The sequence below is a fragment of the Natator depressus genome, chromosome 3, assembly GCF_965152275.1.
Source record: "Natator depressus isolate rNatDep1 chromosome 3, rNatDep2.hap1, whole genome shotgun sequence".
In the NCBI taxonomy this organism is placed as follows: Eukaryota; Metazoa; Chordata; order Testudines; family Cheloniidae; genus Natator; species Natator depressus.
Genome location: NC_134236.1, coordinates 30,802,307 through 30,821,804, shown reverse-complemented (window position 1 = coordinate 30,821,804; position 19,498 = coordinate 30,802,307). Strand labels below are relative to the sequence as shown.

Genomic DNA, 19,498 nt, shown 5'->3' with positions numbered 1-19,498 from the left:
TCTGTGTCTTGTCTCTTTAATATCTTGGGACCCACAGGGCTACGTCTACACTGCATGCAGCAGTGGGTGTCGGGGACATTCACAGGATCAGGCCCCAAGCGACTGACACGTGATAGGTCTGCTGCGGTGTAGGCTGAAGGCTGCTTTTCTGAGGCTCTCCTGATTCCCCTTTCACCCCCCCGCCCCCACCTAGCCATGTCTGTATCCTGTGGGTCCCTCCTCTAGGGCGGGCACTAGCCAGCCAGTGAGGTCAATTGACATCTCTGCAGCAAGCTGTTTGCACACAAAGGACAGTCCCAGGACAAGGCAGTAAGTAACTGAGCTTTCTCTTGGAGCGATAATATCAGTTATTGGACTAACTTCTGTTGATGAGAGACAAGCTTCGGAGCTACTCAGTGCTTTGTCTTGATATTCTTCCCTACTTCCTTCTTTGCCCTAAAGGAGAATAAGGGGGTGAGGGTGGGGTGTTGTGTATGTGTGATGTGTTTTTGCCTTCCTGTGGTCCTGGGAGCTGTTGATGCTTTCTGTTTGGGGGGGGGGGGGGAAGGCGTGGCGAATCGATGATAAAAGGAGGAATTGGGGAGTTTATACAATACAAGGAGGATGGGGGGGGGGCAATGGGAAAGACAGAGCTGGGTTTTTAACTGCTTTGGGGTATGTGACTCATTGAAATCCTGAGCTTTAAGCTAGCATCACCAGGCAGGCTTTTCATCCTCCTCTGGCATGTGGTACCATGACCTTGGGGGTCCCTTCTCTCACCTGCTTGGATTCAGATCCCTGCCTTGGATGGTCTGAACTGCCTGGAGCACTAGCTTTTTCTCTTAATTCTGGGTCTGGTTTTAGTAACAATTTTAGTGAAAATAATAATTCTTGTGAAGAAATGATTTAGCTTACTTTCCTCCAGCTAAATTCTGTTTTCAGGTTCATCTGAATATTTAATTTTAAATTGGCTTGCTGGAACCATCAATGCTAGGCTTTAGAAAGTGCTCCACCAGATCCCCAAAAGGCTAGGATGAGAAATCCTCTTTCCCCGTCTGTCTCAGTCAAAAAATGAGCAGAGAGGAGAGAGCTGGGTTTCTCTCTTTAGTTGTTTATTCTCGGCAAAGTGTACCCGACTCCCCTATAGGCAGCTGTGAGCTGAGCAGGGAGTTAGGAAATGTGGAGTCTGTTCCCAGCTCTGCTACTGACTAACTGTGTGACCTTGGGCAAGTCACTTCACCCCTCCGTGCTTCACTTTTCCCATATGTCTTTACCTGCCTTTGAGATCTACTGAAGAAACATGCTACGTTAATGTCACTAGACTACATCCCAGCTTTATCTGAGAGGGGAAAAGGAAAGGGGGATAACCAGGCCAGGCGAGGCATAGATTTAAGGTAACAGTAAAAGCTGGTTTGAGGATAGTGGAATTTTATGTGTAAAACTGAACTTCAATTTTTGTTTTGTGTTGTTTTCCTTCTGTAACAACTAGCAGTTGTTTTGAGCGATAGACCCTCTTTGTCCTTTAAGAAGAGGGATTTAAACTTTCATTATGTACTTTATTATAAGGTTTTATATGAATGTCATTATATTCACCCTCATTTTTGAGACTGTGCTACGTGAGAAAAATTTGTGTTGTGTTTTGAAGAAATGCTATATTTTGTGCGAATTATGTTTTTATTATAAGACAAGAGTGTGCTTCACTACTATGTAGTAGCCTGTCTAATAATACTTAGATAACCAAGATGATGTTTTCATCACTGATATGTGATAAACCTTAACTAGTATGCTTTGGAGTCGATTTTCTCTTTCATATGTAAACTCATTGGCCTATCAACAGACCCCTTAAACTCCACTTTGTTCTGTTTTGTTGTTTCTTTGCTTGTTTTCACTACCATGGCAGAAAATATATATGTCAGCAACTTTTAAATAGCTGTAGATAAGGATTTGTCATTGTCAGCATTTCAATTATAAAGTCAGATGGAAATTTCTGCTTGCTTTAAAACTGGCATAAATTCCTGGAGTGAATTTAAAAATGAAAATCAAGTGAAAAATAATCCCCAGCAAAATTATTTGACAATCTCAAGGGTAAGGGTGCGAAACATAAGAGCAGTGGAACACTAATGGATTTCTGATGCTCCTAGATCTCTAATAGCTTTGTTTTAAACTAAAATCTTCATGTTATTAGCCCAGGATGTGGACTGCATGCCAATATCTGCTTTCTTGACTCATGTGCGTACCCCATTCACTTCAGTGTGACATTGGGTTGTCAGGAAGATGAACAGGATTTGATACTAGGCTTTTTTTCATACATCATATGTGTATGCTGTGTAGGTATTTGTGTGTATATGCACACACATAAAATGATGATCAGAACAACTCAAAATATAATAAGGGTTTGATCTGAAACTCTTTAAATCCAGAAAATATAGAGTCAAAGGCTAAGAGTCAAATCTTACTTTGTATTATTATAAACCATACAACTTAATTGAAAGAAAGGGACACTAGGCCACAGAGAGGTCCCAGCTCAGAGTTGAATATGCTCTATTCTTGGATCACCAGACCACATTCTGCATTGATTTAACTATTGAAAACTCCCTTGACTTCAGTGGAATAGCCTGGATCAGCACCAGAATATAGCCTGCTGTATTTTCTCCAGTTATTTTAAAAGTTTCTAAATCTCATGTACCAATTTGTACTTTGCTGTCTATCTGTTGCATTTATTTTGACCCCATTGGTAAAGTATGTGAGCACCTCAGAATCTTTACTGTATTTATCCCAATAACAGCCCCGTGAGAAAGGGAAATATCCACATTGATCCTCATTTTACAGATAGGAAACTGAGGCACTGACAGACTAAGTGCCTAAGGCCACTGTGGTAAAGGAGGCAGTTGAACCTGGGTCGCTCCACTCCCAGGCTAACATGCTAACCACTGACCATCCTTCCTGTCTTTGCACATGAGGTTTCATCACTAGCAAAGTTCTACTCTCCAATTTGATTGAGCTTGCTTTTTTGGTTTAAAGTGCTTTTATAAACATAGTACTGCATTTTTTATATAACTAAACATAGTACTGCACTAACATAGTACTACATTTTTTATATAACATCAACATTTTCAAACTGAAGGACTTCCTGGGCTTTTGGAATGAGAGATGTTGAAAGTGATGGCAACTCCATACAAGCTAAAGGACATTTTTACAATGACCTATTGCAGCGATTCTCCAACTTCATTGCAACGTGACCCCTTTCTGACAACCAAAAATTACATCATGTCCCCCCAGACCGGAGACCGAGCCCAAGGGCTCTGCCGTAGGTGGGGGGCATGTAACCTTAGCCATGGGTGGTGGGGCTTGGGCTTGGGACTTGCTGGGGCCCTTGGCCAACACTAGCCTTGGCAACCCCATTAAAATGGGGTTGCAACCCACTTTTGGGTCTTGACCCACAGTTTGTGTAAGATAAAGAAATACAAGTATTTGCACAAAGGCATTCTTGTTTGATATGTGCTTGTGTAACATCAACAGACCCTGTTTTTTGGCAGGCAGGCTTGAACCTGGGACCTCAGTGTATGACCCTCTACAGCATGAGCTAAAGGCCAACTGGCTGTTAGCAAAGGCTGTAGAGCAGACTCATTAATTTCTTTCTCTCTCTCTCTCTCTCTCTCTCTCTCTCTCTAAGTCAGAGGTGGGCAAACTACGGCCCGTGGGCCACATCCGGCCCATGGGACCGTCCTGCCCAGCCCCTGAGCTCCTGGCCTGGGAGGCTCGCCCCCGACCCCTCCCCTAGTGTTCCCCCTCCCCTGCAGCTACGCCGCTGCGCGGGCAGCGGGGCTGCGAGCTCCTGCTGCTCTGAGCAGCATGGTAAGGGGGTGGCGGTGGCACACGCATGCGTCGGTAAAGGGGTTGGGTAGGAGTCCCAGGGGACAGGGAGCAGGGGGCGGTTAGGGGCGAAGGTTCTGGGGTGGTCAGGGGTTGGGGAACAGAGAGGGTTGGATAGGGTGTGGGAGTCCTGGGGGGGCCTGTCAGGGGGCGGGTGTGTGGATTGGTCGGGGCAGTCAGGGGACAGGGAGCGGGGGGGGGGTTGGATAGGGGGTGGGATCCTGGGGGGGGCAGTTTGGGGCGGGGAGGAGTTCCAGGAGGGGGCAGTCAGGGGAAAAGTGGGGGAGGGTTGGATGGGTCGGGGGTTCTGAGGGGGACAGTCGGGGGCAGGAAGTGGGAGGGGGCGAATAGAAGGCGGGGGCCAGGCTGTTTGGGGAGGCACAGCCTTCCCTACCTGCCCTCCATACAGTTTCACACCCTGATGTGGCCCTCGGGCCAAAAAGTTTGCCCACCCCTGCTCTAAGTGGTCTCAGTGCCACCTAGATGGGACAGAACAACACACCCAGAAGGTGTGTGGGTTCCACTTGCATTTCAAACATGGAAATGCAGAAGTGAACTAGGGAACTTTATTTACTAGGGTTGAACTGCAGAATATTTCTGATATTTGAAAAATAATGGTCGGGCCTAATACATTAACAGAGGGCAGATTACTAGGCACCTGGTAGACAAACATAACAGAAGTGTGTGGGTGTGGTAGGGGCATGTTTCAGCAGCTGGGAAGCTGGTGGGCCTGATTTTTCTGCTAGGCTGCTGGGGAGGCTTTTCTCCTAGGTTCTCCTGGACCATGCTGGGGAGGCCTTTGGTACTGGCTTTGGCTAATAGGTATGTGATTAAAATATGATTAAGCCATATTTTTAATATCCCAGCCTTTCTTGTTGCTTTTCTTGCTTAATCTTATTTACAGAATAGTCTAAAGCAAACCTCTTTTATCTGTCATGCTGGCAATGAGATATTAATTTTTAAAGCCAGGCATACCATACTTGGAGCTTATAAGGTCAGGTCATCATGGCCTACATAGTGTATTTCTGAATAGGTGAGTGAGTGATCCATACTTCAAACAGGTGGAGTTTCCTCCTTATTCTTTACTTGGGTGGGTGGCAACAGGATTTTTCCTCTTCTTCCTTGTGGTGATACCAGGAAGTTTACTCCAGTCCCCGCCCCCAAATGAGCATATCACTTGTCATCTATGGAGGCCAAAGCTGTTTGTTTGGGGGAACCTGTGTATCTGCACTGGTATTTAATCTACCCCAACTCTCCATTTAAAAACCGGTAGGAGAACACTTCAACCTCTGTGTCCTCTCAGTAAAAGATTTAAGGGTGGCAATTTTGCAACAGAAAAGCTTCAAAAACAGACTCCAAGGAGAAACTGCTGAGCTTTAATTAATATGCAATCTAGATACCATTAACTTGGGTTTGAGTAGAGACTGGGAGTGGCTGAATCATTACACATATTGAATCTATTTCCCCATGTTAAGTATCCTCACACCTTCTTGTCAACTGTCTAAATGGGCCATCTTGATTATCACTACAAAAGTTTTTTCTCCTGCTGGTAATAGCTCATCTTAATTAATTAGCCTCTTACAGTTTGTATGGTAACTTTCAACTTATCTGTATGTGTGTGTGTGTATATGTGTGTGTGTGTGTGTGTATATATATATATATTCCATTAATGCATCCGATGAAGTGAGCTGTAGGTTTTACATCCTTACAGCTGAGACCAGTGGGGCAGATCCTTAGCTGGAATTGTCACAGCTCCAGTGACTTTAATGGAGCTATGATGATTTACATCAGCTGAGGATTTGTCCTCAGGTTTTGGCCCCTTCCAGCATTGTACTGGTTTAGTGAAAAGTTCCTACTTATTAAAGGGATAGTATACATTATTATTAACTGTTGTTTATTATTTATACTGTTATAGTGTCTAGGGACCCCATTCATGGGTGACGGTCCGCTGTGCTAGATGTTATACAGATATAGCAAAAAGACATCTCTGTAGATGTGTTTTTTTTTTTATTGAGCTTTTGGTTTGCCTTGCATTTTAACGTGCCACAGATCATCTTCTAACAGCCTGCCAGACAACTCTAAGTGCAACATATTTCTGACCCAAGAACTTGTTAATGGCAACAGAGTGCAGAGGGGTTATAGGAATCTCCTGATTCTGCTTTGTATATTCTGGTTCATCAATATCATTGTGAAATGTGTGTGCAGATACTATGTAAGGAGTTATGTATGTATACTGAGAATATGTTATTGAAGTCTATTTCAAGGTATTAGTCACCAGAAAACAGGTTTTCTGTCAGACAAGAGATGTTTGGCCATTGTGACAGACCCAGATGAGTGGGGTACAGGAGTCTGGTAGGAGGCAAATATACTGGCCACTGGATGAATAGTTTTCTGTTCCCTGAGTGACCAGAGCAGGGGCTGCCCTAGAGCAATCAGGAACCTGCTAGAACCAATTAAGACAGGCAAGCTAATCAAGACACCTGGAACCAATTAAGAACTTTCTAGACTCAATTATGGCAGGCAGGCTAATCAGGACACCTGGTTTAAAAAGGAACTCCCATCAGTTAGTAGGGGGCGCGCAAGAAGCAGGGAGTGAGAAGGCATGCTACGGCAGGACTGAAGAGTTCAAGCGTGATCAGGCTTCAGGAGGAAGATCCTGCAGTGAGGATAAAGAAGGTGCTCGGGGAAGGCCATGGGGAAGTAGCCCAGGGAGTTGTAGCTGTCACGCAGCTGATACAGGGAACATTGTAGACAGCTGCTATCCACAGGGCCCTGGGCTGTGTAACCCGGTGTAGAGGTTGGGCCTGGGTTTCCCCCATCCCCCCAGCTCCTGATTGGACACAGAAGGAGTTGACCTGGTCTGTGAGAAACACCAGAAGGGAAGGTCTAAATTGGAAAGGGATCTGGCCTGTTCTCGACCCACTAGGTGGGACACAGAGACTGCAGGGTTTGTTCTCCATTTTCCCTATGCTGGCCAATGATGAGGTTAGCTGAGTGGACGGCAGGTTGGACCCACTAGAAAAAGTGGCCAAACTGAGGGCTGCCGAGAATCTCGGAGGCAAGCAAATTCACCAATAAGCGCAGGACCACCAAGGCAAAGGAGGAACTTTGTCGCACCATCTATCTATTGTGACAGGGTTGGGCCAGATGGCTACAGGACAGTGATTTTTTTTTTTTGGCTAAATGGTACTTTATTGTCTTCAACAACTAGCAGTTAAAATATCTAAAACAAAAAGAAAAGTTGTCAAGAAATAAAAGATGAACTGTTGAGATCTCACTAATTTTTGTTACTGCAGTGGTTCCATTACATTTTATTCCTTGTTTTTCAGCCTTCATTCTTCAGATTCTCCTGGCCTATGAATATCATCAATCTTTAGAATCATTCTAATCATCTGAGTAGCCAGAGCAATCTGTTGCTTTTTACTAATTAAGGTTTCTATGACATTCTGTTTCTTCATACAGGAGAGTGATAGAAGGCAGATATATTAGCTCCAGGTTAAGTAGGTCCCCTTTTTTTGGGTAAGGTAACAAGGAAGGTTCCAGAATAATCAGGAACTTTATGGAAACAATTAAGGCAGACAGGCTGATTAGAACACCTGCAGCCAATCAAAAAGCTGCTAGAATCAATTAAGGCAGGCTAATCAGGGCACCTTGGTTTAAAAAAGAGCTCACTTCAGTTTGTGGTGCGTGTGAGGAGCTGGGAGGAAGAGGCGCAAGAAACTGAGAGTGAGAAGGCGTACTACTGGAAGACTGAGAAGAACAAGTATTATCCAACATCAGGAGGAAGGTCCTGTGATGAGAATAAAGAAGGTGTTGGGAGGAGGCCATGGGGAAGTAGCCCGGGGAGTTGTAGCTGTCACACAGCTGTTACAGGAGCCACTGTAGACAGCTGCAATCCACAGGGCTCTGGGCTGGAACCCGGAGTAGAGGGCGGGCCCACGTTCCCCCTATCCCTCCAACTCCCTACTTGATACCGGAGGAGTTGAACTGGACTGTGGGTTCCACCAGAGGGGAAGGTCTCTGGCCTGTTCTCCGATCCACTAGGTGGATCAGCAGAGACTGTGGGGATTGTTCTTCTTCCTTTCCCCGTGCTGGCCAGTGATGAGGCTAACTGAGTGAACGGCAGATTTGAGCCACGAAAGTGGCCAATCTGAGGGCTGGCGAGAAAATCCGCTAATAAGTGCAGGACCCGCCAAGGCAGAGGAGGAACTCAGTCACAACCGGTGAAAGAAGTGGGATTTAGTGTGCACAGCGCGGCGGAAGAAGGAGGGCGTTATTATTATTAAAAAAAGAAAAAAAGCAGTTTTTTTTTTTTCACCAGAATGGACGAGGTAGTGCGGGCACTGATACAAGCCACGGCTGCCCAGCGGGAGGCTACCCATGTCCAGGCAGCCGCCCAACAGGAGGCAGTGCGGCTGCAGCAAGAGACTAATCGCCTGCTGATGGACCAGGCTGCTCAAGACCGGGCTGTGTTGCAGGAACTGGTAAATCAAGTGAAGGCCCTTACGGAGATGAACCACGGCCATGATGGGATGCGGATCATATGGGCCAGCAATTGCCTGCAGAAAATGACAGGGGAGGATGACATAGAGGCATATCTCCTGGCCTTTGAGAGGACAGTCCTACGGGAGGCCTGGCCTCAAGATCAGTGGTCTGGCATCCTTGCCCCATTCCTGTGTGAGGAGGCCCAGAAGGCCTGCTATGATCTGCCTGAAGAAGCTGCAGCAGACTACCCCCAGCTGAAAGCAGAGATCCTGGCCAGATCTGGGGTAACGACCACAGTGCAGGCCCAGCGGTATCCCGAGTGGAGGTACCAGGAAAACAAAACCCCGCGGTCCCAATTGTTTGACCTCATCCATCTCTCACGAAAGTTGTTGCGAACTGAGTCCCAGAGACCAGAGGAGATACTTGAGGTTCTGGTCATCAACCGGTACATGAGAGGACTACCGCCAGACCTTCACGCCTGGGTAAGCCAGAACAAACCCTCCACCTACGACGAGGTTGTCGCACTGCTGGAGAGGCGAAGGACGGTGAGGGAGCTGACCCTACCCGTTAAGGAAGAAGCACCCTGGGTTAAACTAGCAGCACCAAGCCCTAGAGCTCGGGTGACTGGGCCACCAGGAGAGCCCAGGTGGAAAAAGAGAGGGGCTGAAGGCCCACCAGAATCCACAAAGAGTCGGAGCACTGAGGGGGAAGAGGATCGTGATGTTAGACTGCCCAGACCAAGAGACCGGGGAACGTCTAGGGCACCATACAGATGTTACGCCTGCGGGGAGTGGGGACACATAGCTGCACAGTGTCCCAGTGCTGAGGAGCCTATGCAGTGTAACCTGGGGAACTGGGCAGACACATGCTCCCTAATCCACCTTGTGGGGGTCTCACTAACCCCACATATGTACACCAGACCAGTGAACCTAAATGGGGTAGTGACCACAGCACTGGTTGATTTGGGGAGTGCTATCATGCTTGTCTTGGGGAAGCTCATGAAGCATAGTCTGCTGCTGTGGGCTAAGCGTATGGGGATAACATGCGTCCCTGGGACAGTTGGTTATTACCCCACCATCCCAGTAAAAATCGAGATTCAGGGGAACACTACTGAGGTAGCAGCAGGTGTAGTCCCTAAACTCCCGTACCCGGTGCTCATAGGGAGGGACTTCCCAGGGTTTGGAGACTTACTCCCGGTAGGGGAATTGGAGAAAGGGGGAAACCCTGAAGTCAGTGAGGCATCCACAGTAGACTGTCAACCCCCAATCTTCTTTAAAATATCCCCAGATTTGTTCTCCACTCCCAGACAGGGTAGAAAGTCAAAAAGGGAAAGGATGGCAGCTAAGGTCTTGGGAACCCGAATACTGACCCAAAGCCAGGGGGTCGCTCTTGTAGGTAGGTGGACCTGAGCAGCTGAAAAGGAGGCCACCCAGGAGGGAGAAGCACCTGAGTCTGTCCCACACCTTAACCTCTCTGAACCAGTAGAGGCAACAGAGACTGGCCCCCTAGAACTTGGGAAGATTAGCCCTGGGAGAAGAAATTTTGGATAGGACCAGGCTGAAGACCCGAGGTACGACAACATTAGGAAGAAGGTGACCGAAATAGATGGGGTCCCCGTGGAAGGGAAAACCCAGGAACCACGACCCTACTTCATAACAAAGAAGAATCTCTTATACCAGGTTGCACCAGTACAGGGGCAGAAGGTACAGCAGATCCTAGTACCTCAAAAACACCAGAATGCTGTATTAAGTCTTGCCCATAGTCCTCTTTTTGGGAGGCATTTGGGGGTAGAGAAGACCCTGGCATGGGTCCTACGATGATTCTTCTGGCCTGGAGTATATGAAGAAGTGCGGAGGTACTGTGCGTCCTGCCCAGAGTGCCAGCTGCACAGTCCCCATCCCCACTTGAGAGCACCTTTAGTACCCTTCCCATCATAGAGGTCCCCTTTGAGCGAATAGCCATGGACCTAGTGGGACCCCTGGAGAAGACAGCCCGGGGCCACCAATATATACTTGTCGTTCTGGATTATGCTACTCCCTACCCAGAAGCCGTCCCCCTGCGGAACACGGCCTCTAAAATGATAGCTACAGGGTTAAGTTGGTGGGGATCTTTGCCCGAGTGGGGCTACCAAAGGAGATATTAACAGACCAAGGTACCCCATTTATGTCGAAGCTAATGAAGGTCCTCTGTACGCTGCTCCATATCCATACCCTGAGAACTTCAGTCTATCATCCGCAGATTGATGGGCTGGTAGAAAGGTTTAACCGAACCCTCAAGGCAGTGATAAGGAAAGTGGTAAGTCGGGATGGGAAGGATTGGGACACCCTACTACCCTGCCTTATGTTCGCAATCCGGGAGGTACCTCAGGCCTCAAGTGGGTTTTCCCCCTTTTGAGTTATTATACAGATGCCACCCCCGTGGCATACTAGATATTGCAAAAGAAATCTGGTAAGAGGAACCCAATGAGGGGAGAAATATAATTGACCACGTGTTGCAGATGCGAGAACGGATAGCCCAGGTCACCCCTATTGTACGGGAACATCTGGAAAAGGCGCAGGAGGTCCAGCGAACCCATTACAATCGCCAAGCAAAAGTCCGACAGTTCCAACCAGGGGATCAGGTAATGGTGTTGGTATCCACGGCAGAAAGCAAGCTTTTGGCCCAATGGCAGGGGCCCTATGAGGTGGTTGAACCCATGGGGGAAGTAACCTACAAGGTGCGGCAGCCAGGACGCCGGAAACAAGAACAAATTTATCACATTAACCTCTTAAAGCCTTGGCACCAACGAGAGGCATGTGTAGTGGCCCAAGAGACCCCGATCCAGGGAAATAACATGCAGGGGCAGATCAGGATATCCACTGATCTGACACCAAACCAGAAGAAGGAGGTAACTGAGATGATCAACCGATACTAGGATGTGTTTTCAACCAAACCAGGTCGGACCACCGAAGCATATCACCACATTATCACAGACCCTGGGGCAAAGGTAATTTTAAGGCCCTATTGGGTCCCAGCGGCAAAAAGGGAGGAGATCAAGGCAGAGGTAAAAAGGATGTTGGAGCTGAGAGTCATCGAAGAGTCCCACAGTCAGTGGTCAAGCCCGATTGTGTTGGTGCCCAAACCGGATGGCACCACTAGGTTTTGTAATGACTTTCGTCGGCTGAATGAGATATCCAAATTCAATGCATACCCCATACCCCGTATTGATGAGTTAGTTGACCACCTGGGCAATGCCCAATTTTTGACCACCCTCGATTTAACAAAGGGATGCTGGCAGATTCTCCTTGCCAAAGATGCGAAAGAAAAGATGGCATTCTCTACCCTAGAGGGTCTGTTTCAATATACTGTTCTCCTTTTTGGACTGCATGGGGCACCTGCCACTTTGTCTTATGGACAAGCTCCTAGGGCCCCATACCAGTTATGCAGCGGCATACCTGGATGATGAGATTATTCACACCCCCGACTGAGAAACCCACTTGGAAAAGGTGGAAGCGGTTCTGGACACACTAAGACGGGCTGGCCTCACAGCCAACCCAGCCAAGTGTGCTATAGAGCTAGCCGAGGCTAAATACCTGGGCTATATTGTAGGAAGGGGCATGGTCAAGCCCAAACTAAACAAACTAGAGGCTATCCAAAATTGGCCCTGGCCATATCAGAAAAAGCAAATCCGCGCACTCCTGGGTGTGGTGGGGTACTACCAATGATTTATTCCCCATTTTGCTACCAGATCGAGTCCCCTGACAGACCTGATAAAAGTCTGGGGTCCAGACATGGTGAAGTGGACAGATGTCGCAGAGAAAGCATTCATGGATCTACGGACAGCCTTCTGCAGTAACCCTGTGTTTATATCCCCAGACTTCAACAAAGAATTAATTTTACAGACAGATGCATCTGAAGTAGGATTGGGAGCTGTCCTATCGCAGATCGAAGAAGAAGAACACGCAATCCTCTACCTCAGCAGGAAACTCCTCCAGAGAGAGCAGAAGTATGCCATGGTTGAAAGAGAGTGCCTAGCTGTGAAATGGGCCATGGAAACACTACGTTATTACCTTCTGGGACAACGGTTTACCCTTGTGACCAACCATGCACCCGTCCAGTGGATGCAGTGAAATAAAGAGAAGAATGCAAGGGTGACCAGATGGTTCCTGTCCCTACAAACTTTCCAATTCGCCACACAACACCGGGCTGGAAGCCACCATGGCAATGCAGATGGCTTGTCACGGGTACACTGCCTGACGTCCCAAGTTGCCCAGACCCGTGGTGTTGAGCAGAGTGGGGGGATATGTGACAGGGTCGGGTCAGATGGCTACAGGAGAGTGATAGAAGGCAGATATATTAGCCCCAAGTTAAGTAGGTCCCTTTTCCCTGGGTAAGGTAACAGGGAAGGTTCCAGAATAATCAGGAACTTTGTGGAAACAATTAAGGCAGACAGGCTGATTAGAACACCTGCAGCCAATCAAGAAGCTGCTAGAATCAATTAAGGCAGGCTAATCAGGGCACCGCGGTTTAAAAAGGAGCTCACTTCAGTTTGTGGTGCGTGTGAGGAGCTGGGAGCAAGAAGCTGAGAGTGAGAAGGCGTACTACTGGAAGACTGAGAAGAACAAGTATTATCCGACATCAAGAGGAAGATCCTGTGGTAAGAATAAAGAAGGTGTTGGGAGGAGGCCAAGGGGAAGTAGCCCAGGGAGTTGTAGCTGTCACACAGCTGTTACAGGAGCCACTGTAGACAGCTGCAATCCACAGGGCCCTGGACTGGAACCCAGAGTAGAGGGTGGGCCCAGGTTCCCTCCATTCCTCCAACTGCCTACTTGATACCGGAGGAGTTGAACTGGACTGTGGGTTCCACCAGAGGGGAAGGTCTCTGGCCTGTTCTCCGATCCACTAGGTGGATCAGCAGAGACTGCGGGGATTGTTCTTTAGCCTCATCACTGGCCAGCATGGGGAAAAGACAACTGAGTGAATGGCAGATTTGAGCCACAAAAGTGGCCAATCTGAGGGCTGCCGTGAACCTCTGAGGCGAGAAAATCCGTCAATAAGCGCAGGACCCACCAAGGCAGAGGAGGAACTCTGTCACACTATGTATAAAATGGCTATTGCCCCATTCACAATTGGTCCCTTATCACCAATCTGAACTGAATGCAAATGAAGAATTGTAAAAAGGAACTTCCAAAATAAACTAACAGGAAGAGGAACACAGCAGGGGAAGAGAACCTTATCTCGAGGTGCATATGAAAGGTTTACTTGAGTATATTTGGGGATACAAAGGAGATGCCTGGGCATTCCTTACGTAGGAAGTAAATGGATGGCAGACTTGCTTCGTGAAAAAGTGGTCTCAACTAGAGTTAGCTGAAAACGGTGAAAAGAACTTTGGGTGAGATAAGCTTCTTTAGAGAGGAGGTTAACCTGTTAGCTAAGTTTAGTCTCTAGAAAGCATGTTATGATTGTGTTTTTATATGTAACCATTTGTTCCCAATATTCTTATTCACTGAATCTCTTTTTTTTGATAAACTTATCCTTGTGCTCACTATAAATATAGCTAAGTGCTTTGGTGTTAAGCAAATTACTGGTCAGGAGTTGACTCTTACAAGCTGGTGTGTACTGTTCCTTTGGGAACAGCAGGCCTGATAATTCTATGAGTGTTCATTAGATAAGGGGCTGGACACTACAGGGAACGCCCAGAGGACTTTGTGTGTGCCTATCACTACCTGTACAGAGAGAGTGAGGTCTGTGGAGGCCTGGAAGGTAGTGCTTGTGCTGCCAGAGGTTATTAGTTTCAGGGAGCTAATCCACAGCCTGCATAGATAAAACTACTTTGCGCTAAGTGCAGGTGGTGGTAAGAGCCTCAGAACCCTGGTACCGGCACAATGTTATCAAAGTTATTATTGCATGGGATTTTCAGAAAGCACCAAGTGACTTAGGAGCACAACTCCCATTGAAAGTTAATGGGACTCGTATTCTTAAGTGATTTGTGTGCTTTTGAAAAATCCCATCCATTATTTGAGAACGGCCGAAGATGTGCTAGGCCCCCTTACAGAAGTAACAGAAGTCCTGCTCAAAAGACTTTACAATCTACATTTTGATGTGACCCAATGAGTGAGGGTGAAGAACAGTATGGTGGGGAATTGGGGTCACAGGAAGGATACAGGAACATGGTTATAAAGTAATTCAGTTAAAAGTATGTGGACATTATGGTGGCTCCTTTTAAAGGTTTCATTTTATAGTTATAGTTATTTATATATAAAACGGAGAAAAAAGATTTAAGACAGTGAACTTAGTTATTGTGGGCACGTGGGAGAAGTGAACTTTTAGAAGAGATTTAAACGAGGAGGTGGTGGTGGTGGCTTACATAGATCAGCCTGGTGTAGGTTACTAAAATATTTAATATGACAGCTAACCATTTGTTTTTGACCTATTCAAAAAAGGTGTCTTCATTGGGATGCCAGTTTTGCAATGCAAAATGCTGAATGTGCCTTACAGTCAAAGCGAGATGACAATGCTCAGCAGCTTTCAGAATTAGGCTCATGTTTCTTCAGGTTGAAAATGATACCAGGTAGTCGGAAAAGTTGGCTAAGTGCTTTTATTTTCATTGTAGCTACATGTTGTTGTCCCAAGGTACAGATCTGCCGGTACATTCTAGTTCAGTACAAAGAACAAAATGACAGAAATTGGGAAATTCTAACAGAAGCAGTGCAGATAGTCAGCATAATTTCTCTTTGATTTTTTTAATGAGCTTGGAGCGGAATGGCTTTATATTTTCCCAGTAGCAACAATATTTTCATATGCTATGACATCCACTACCATACAGAGAAAGATTATGTCTTTGTACAGTGTGTTCTTATGGAGGTCAGAGGGCCACTAAATTCAGTGTGAGGAATACTAAGGGTTATATCCCCTGAGCTTGAAGTTGTTTGTTCTTGGAACTGCTGCCTGGATAGCGAGTAAAAGACTTTTTGGAGCAACTGGAGTAAAATACATGGTCAAGCCCACGTGCAGCCTCCTTGGGAATTGAGGAATGTTTCCTGGAATGCTGACGTTCTCTGGAACTGACCCTGGCCCCAGAATATAACTCTTGGTTGTATTGCTCTTTAAAAATTAAATGTGGTTGGGAATCTCAGTCAGAATTCTGAATTACTTAATGCTGTAAATAGCCTTGTGCCCCTTTCATGCCCTGAACGTACAACCACTACAGCATTTGTTAGAAGTTTGAAACAATCCCAAAACTTTTCCATAGTTTTCATCAGCTCTAGCTGGTGGCCAGCAGTTTAAAAAGTATCAGATCCAGTTTGCCTGGACTTCATTTTGGAAATGAATGAGGATGTATGAAAATACACATAAAGATGGAAGAGGATTTCCTCATGGTCAGGGAATGTTGTACATCAGGGGTGTCCAACCTGAGCCTGCAAAGGAGCCAGAATTTACCAATGTACATTGCCAAAGAGCCACAGTAATACACCAGCAGCCCCCCATCAGTTCCTCATCCCCACTCCCAGTGCCTCCCACCCACTGGCAGCCCTGCTGATCAGCACCTCCCACTCCCTTCCTGCACCTCCTAATCGGCTGTTTCGTGGTGTGCAGGAGGTTCTGGGGGGTAGTGGGAGGAGCGAGGGCATGGCAGGCTCAGGGGAGGGGACGGGAAGGGGTAGAGTGGGGGCAGGGCCTGTGGCAGAGCCAGGGGTGAGCAGTGAGCACCCTCCGGCACATTGGAAAGTTGGCGCCTGTAGCTGCAGCCCCGGAGTCAGTGCCTATACAAGGAGCCGCATATTAACTTCTGAAGAGCCGCATGTGGCTCCGGAGCCACAGGTTGGCCACCCCTAGTGTACATTAAACAAATGAACAAAGCACTAGAGGCAAAGGCATTATTGAGGGGCTAAAGTCATCTAAGCTGGAGCAGAGGGGTGCAAACTGCACCTTGACTCTCTGCACTCTCAGAGGGCTTCATTCTGAGGACAGGCTGTGTTGCTGTGATTTGTGCTGGGTGAGGGCTATTTTAAAATCTTCTCATAGCTGCTTAGGAGCCCCACTGGTATAAACTGCTGAGGGGATGCACTGAATCAGCCATTCCCAGTCCTCTTCCCTGGCTGGCATCATTGGGACTGTGCTGGCCCCCCCAGGTTCCCTCTCATGTGAGGAGAGTTTGTGGCTTCTTTGCAACCACTCACCTATTAGACATTCTGTTGCTGCGGGACTCTGCCAGGTCCTATGACAGTATCAGGCATAGACTGGGGTGAATCAGGGACATGATGTGTTGGGCCCAATTGTAACAACCTTTACATTTGTTTGAGCTGAAAATAAAATCTGTTTCTTACTAGATCGTATCTTTTTTTTTTTAAATCCCCAAGTAGAAACAACGGTAGTATTTCCAAAGCAGCAGTCTGTTCCCAGAGCTCTAGCTGCACTAGGATACTGCTGCCCCTCAAAGGTGCATTCAGCCAGATGCTTGTGTAATCAAAGAGCCCATAGAGGGAGAGTGGTTTGTCTCCCTTTCTTGATAATAGAAGGTTTTACTCCTATGCACCAGTTAGTGAATATTTCTCGTTAAAATGAGTTAATCAGGAACATGTTTTCTAAATACAATGTGTTCCCTGAATTTAGCAGTATAAATAATGAACAGGAGACATTTCATATTCATGAAGATTAGTGAGCTCTCTGCATATGTTTGTATACCTCTTTCAGCTAACTCAAAGCTCCAGTGGTCATTCCTGCATTCATTGGTACACCATGTGGATTTGTGTTCCTCTTTGAAAATTTTCGCACCATGAACCCATTACTTAATTACAAACATCCATATATTATTAATTATGCTACATTCGTGCTCAGGTTCCCCAAACTTCCCATTATAAGATCCTGTTTTCAGTTGCTTATAACTTTGCCAGACTTCAACCTTTTGAGACAAGGTTTTCTATGCTGGATATTGGCCATGCGCTGAAATTTTATGGAAAATTTCAGATGAAACACTTCAGCCATTTCCAAGAATGAAGTTAGTGAAAAATACACTGTTTTGCCCATGTTAAAAATGCTGACAACCTCTCCTTTGAAAAGCTGTAGTATCCACATTCTTTGGAACAGGGACTTGAAATTTGGCAAGTTGGTGACCTTTTTGTTAGGGATTTGCCTTTTGCTGTCCCTGTGAAATCCACCAAAATTTGATCAAGTTATAATCCTCTGAAAAATCTCAAAAAGAAAAGGAGTACTTGTGGCACCTTAGAGACTAACCAATTTATTTGAGCATGAGCTTTCGTGAGCTACAGCTCACTTCATCGGATGAAACCTGAAAAATCTCAATTTGCACATGCTGTGGAGGAGATCTCTGATGACCTGAAAATCTAAAAGGAATCATACAAAACGTGGAGACATGGACAGATTGCAAAGGATGAGTATAAAGAATAGCACAAGCATACAGAGACAAAATTAGAAAGGCGAAGGCACAAAATATGTTTCACCTAGCAAGGGAAATAAAGGGCAATAAAAAGAGGTTCTATAAATATATTAGGTGTAAGAGAAAGAGGAAGGAAATCTAGGTCTATTATTTAATGGGGAAGGAGAGCAAATAACAGGTGATGCAGAGAAGGCTGAGATGTTTAATGCCTTTTTTGCTTCAGTCTTCGCTAGAAAGGTTAAATGTGACCAGATGCTTAAGACAATTAGTATTAACACAAGGGGGAAGATTCTTGGGCCAGAATAGGGAAAAACAGGTTAAAGAATATTTAGATAAGTTAGGTGTATTTAAGTAAGACGGGCCAGATGAAATTCACCCTCCAGTACTCAAGGAACTAGCTGAAGTAATCCCTGAATCATTAGTGGTTATCTTCAAGAATGGTTGGAGGGCAGGTGAGGTCCCAGAGGACTAGGGAAGAGCACAAACTGTACTATTTTCAAAAAAAGAGGACCCAGAAATTGTAGACCAGTCCACCTAACTTTGATACCTGGAACGTAAGGCTTTTGACACAGTCCCACATGATGCTCTCATAAGAAATTAGGGGTGCTGTTTAGATGAAAATACCCTAAAGTGGGTGCATAACAGGCTGGGTCCCCTAGTATGTGTGCATTATGATATAGTGTTTAATTCATATTTCAAAGTCAGAAGGGACCATTGTGATCATCTAGTCTGACCTCGTGTATAACGCAGGGCAAAGAACATCCCCAAAATAATTGCTAGAGCAGATCTTTTAGAAAAACATCCAATTACATGATCACATACCATTTTTTTGACAGGAAAAGTCTTATGAAGTTTCTCTCTCTCCCTTTGTACTGGAGTGGGAGATTTGCTCTTGACTTAAATGGTGGTGGGAGAATTGGACCAGCTGAGGGGCAACCCACTTGCCCAGACCAACTATACAGGCAAGGCATACTCAATATTGAAAACAAAAGAAAGTGATGTTGTGGAGGAGGGATATGGAACAAAAAAAGCTTGTCAATTTAGATACAGTTGGAGCAATATTTGGGAGTTGCAGAGTCTCAAAGTCTGACTGTGGTTTAGAACACAGCTGTTCTCTGGAGTTTTGGAAGTAGTTATAACTCTGAGCTGTACTTTGTTTTTTAGTGTCTGTTCAAAAGTACAGCCACTGTAAATAAATTAGACTGGGTATTCTCATTCTGCATGAAATCATTTCTTTTCTAACATGAAAATAACCCATTGCTGGAATGTAAAGGTTTCTGGATTGTTCAGAAGTCTTGACAATACCATAGATTTTGTTGACTACATGAATCTTCTGTATGCTTCTTTCCAGGCACAAACCATGAATTACGTTGGGCAGTTAGCAGGCCAAGTATTTGTTACTGTGAAGGAGCTCTACAAGGGATTAAATCCTGCCACGCTATCTGGGTGTATTGATATAATTGTTGTACGTCAGCCAGATGGAAATCTTCAGTGTTCCCCTTTCCATGTGCGCTTTGGGAAAATGGGGGTTCTGCGTTCTAGAGAGAAAGTGGTAAGAAAACAGAAATCTTGTTACTTTTCTCTTGTTTTCTCAGTGTGTGAACTCATTGCATGTAGGTACAGAAGATGTTACAATGTAGCAGTCAAAGCTTTCATTAGATGGTCTTTATAAAGAGCCTAAATTGTATTTTCAAGGTTCAGTTAAAATTGTTGATACTGATAACGTTATTTTAATGCATAATGTGTAGACAGTTGATCATAATAATTGCGAACCAAACTACAGTT

The 19,498-nt window shown here is 45.9% G+C and overlaps 1 protein-coding gene across 3 annotated transcripts in view; it reads left to right on the top strand.

Moving 5' to 3' along the window:
* Nucleotides 1-19,498, top strand: part of LPIN1 (lipin 1) — a 104,328-nt gene that overhangs the window by 36,908 nt on the left and 47,922 nt on the right. For 2 of the 3 annotated variants that reach the window (XM_074947644.1, XM_074947643.1), the window contains one exon: nucleotides 19,065-19,265. In XM_074947644.1, coding sequence (XP_074803745.1) covers nucleotides 19,065-19,265 — 201 coding nt within the window. Of the gene's footprint in view, nucleotides 1-193; nucleotides 310-19,064; nucleotides 19,266-19,498 lie in introns of those variants that run through there. The other variant, XM_074947642.1, reaches the window with a different exon arrangement.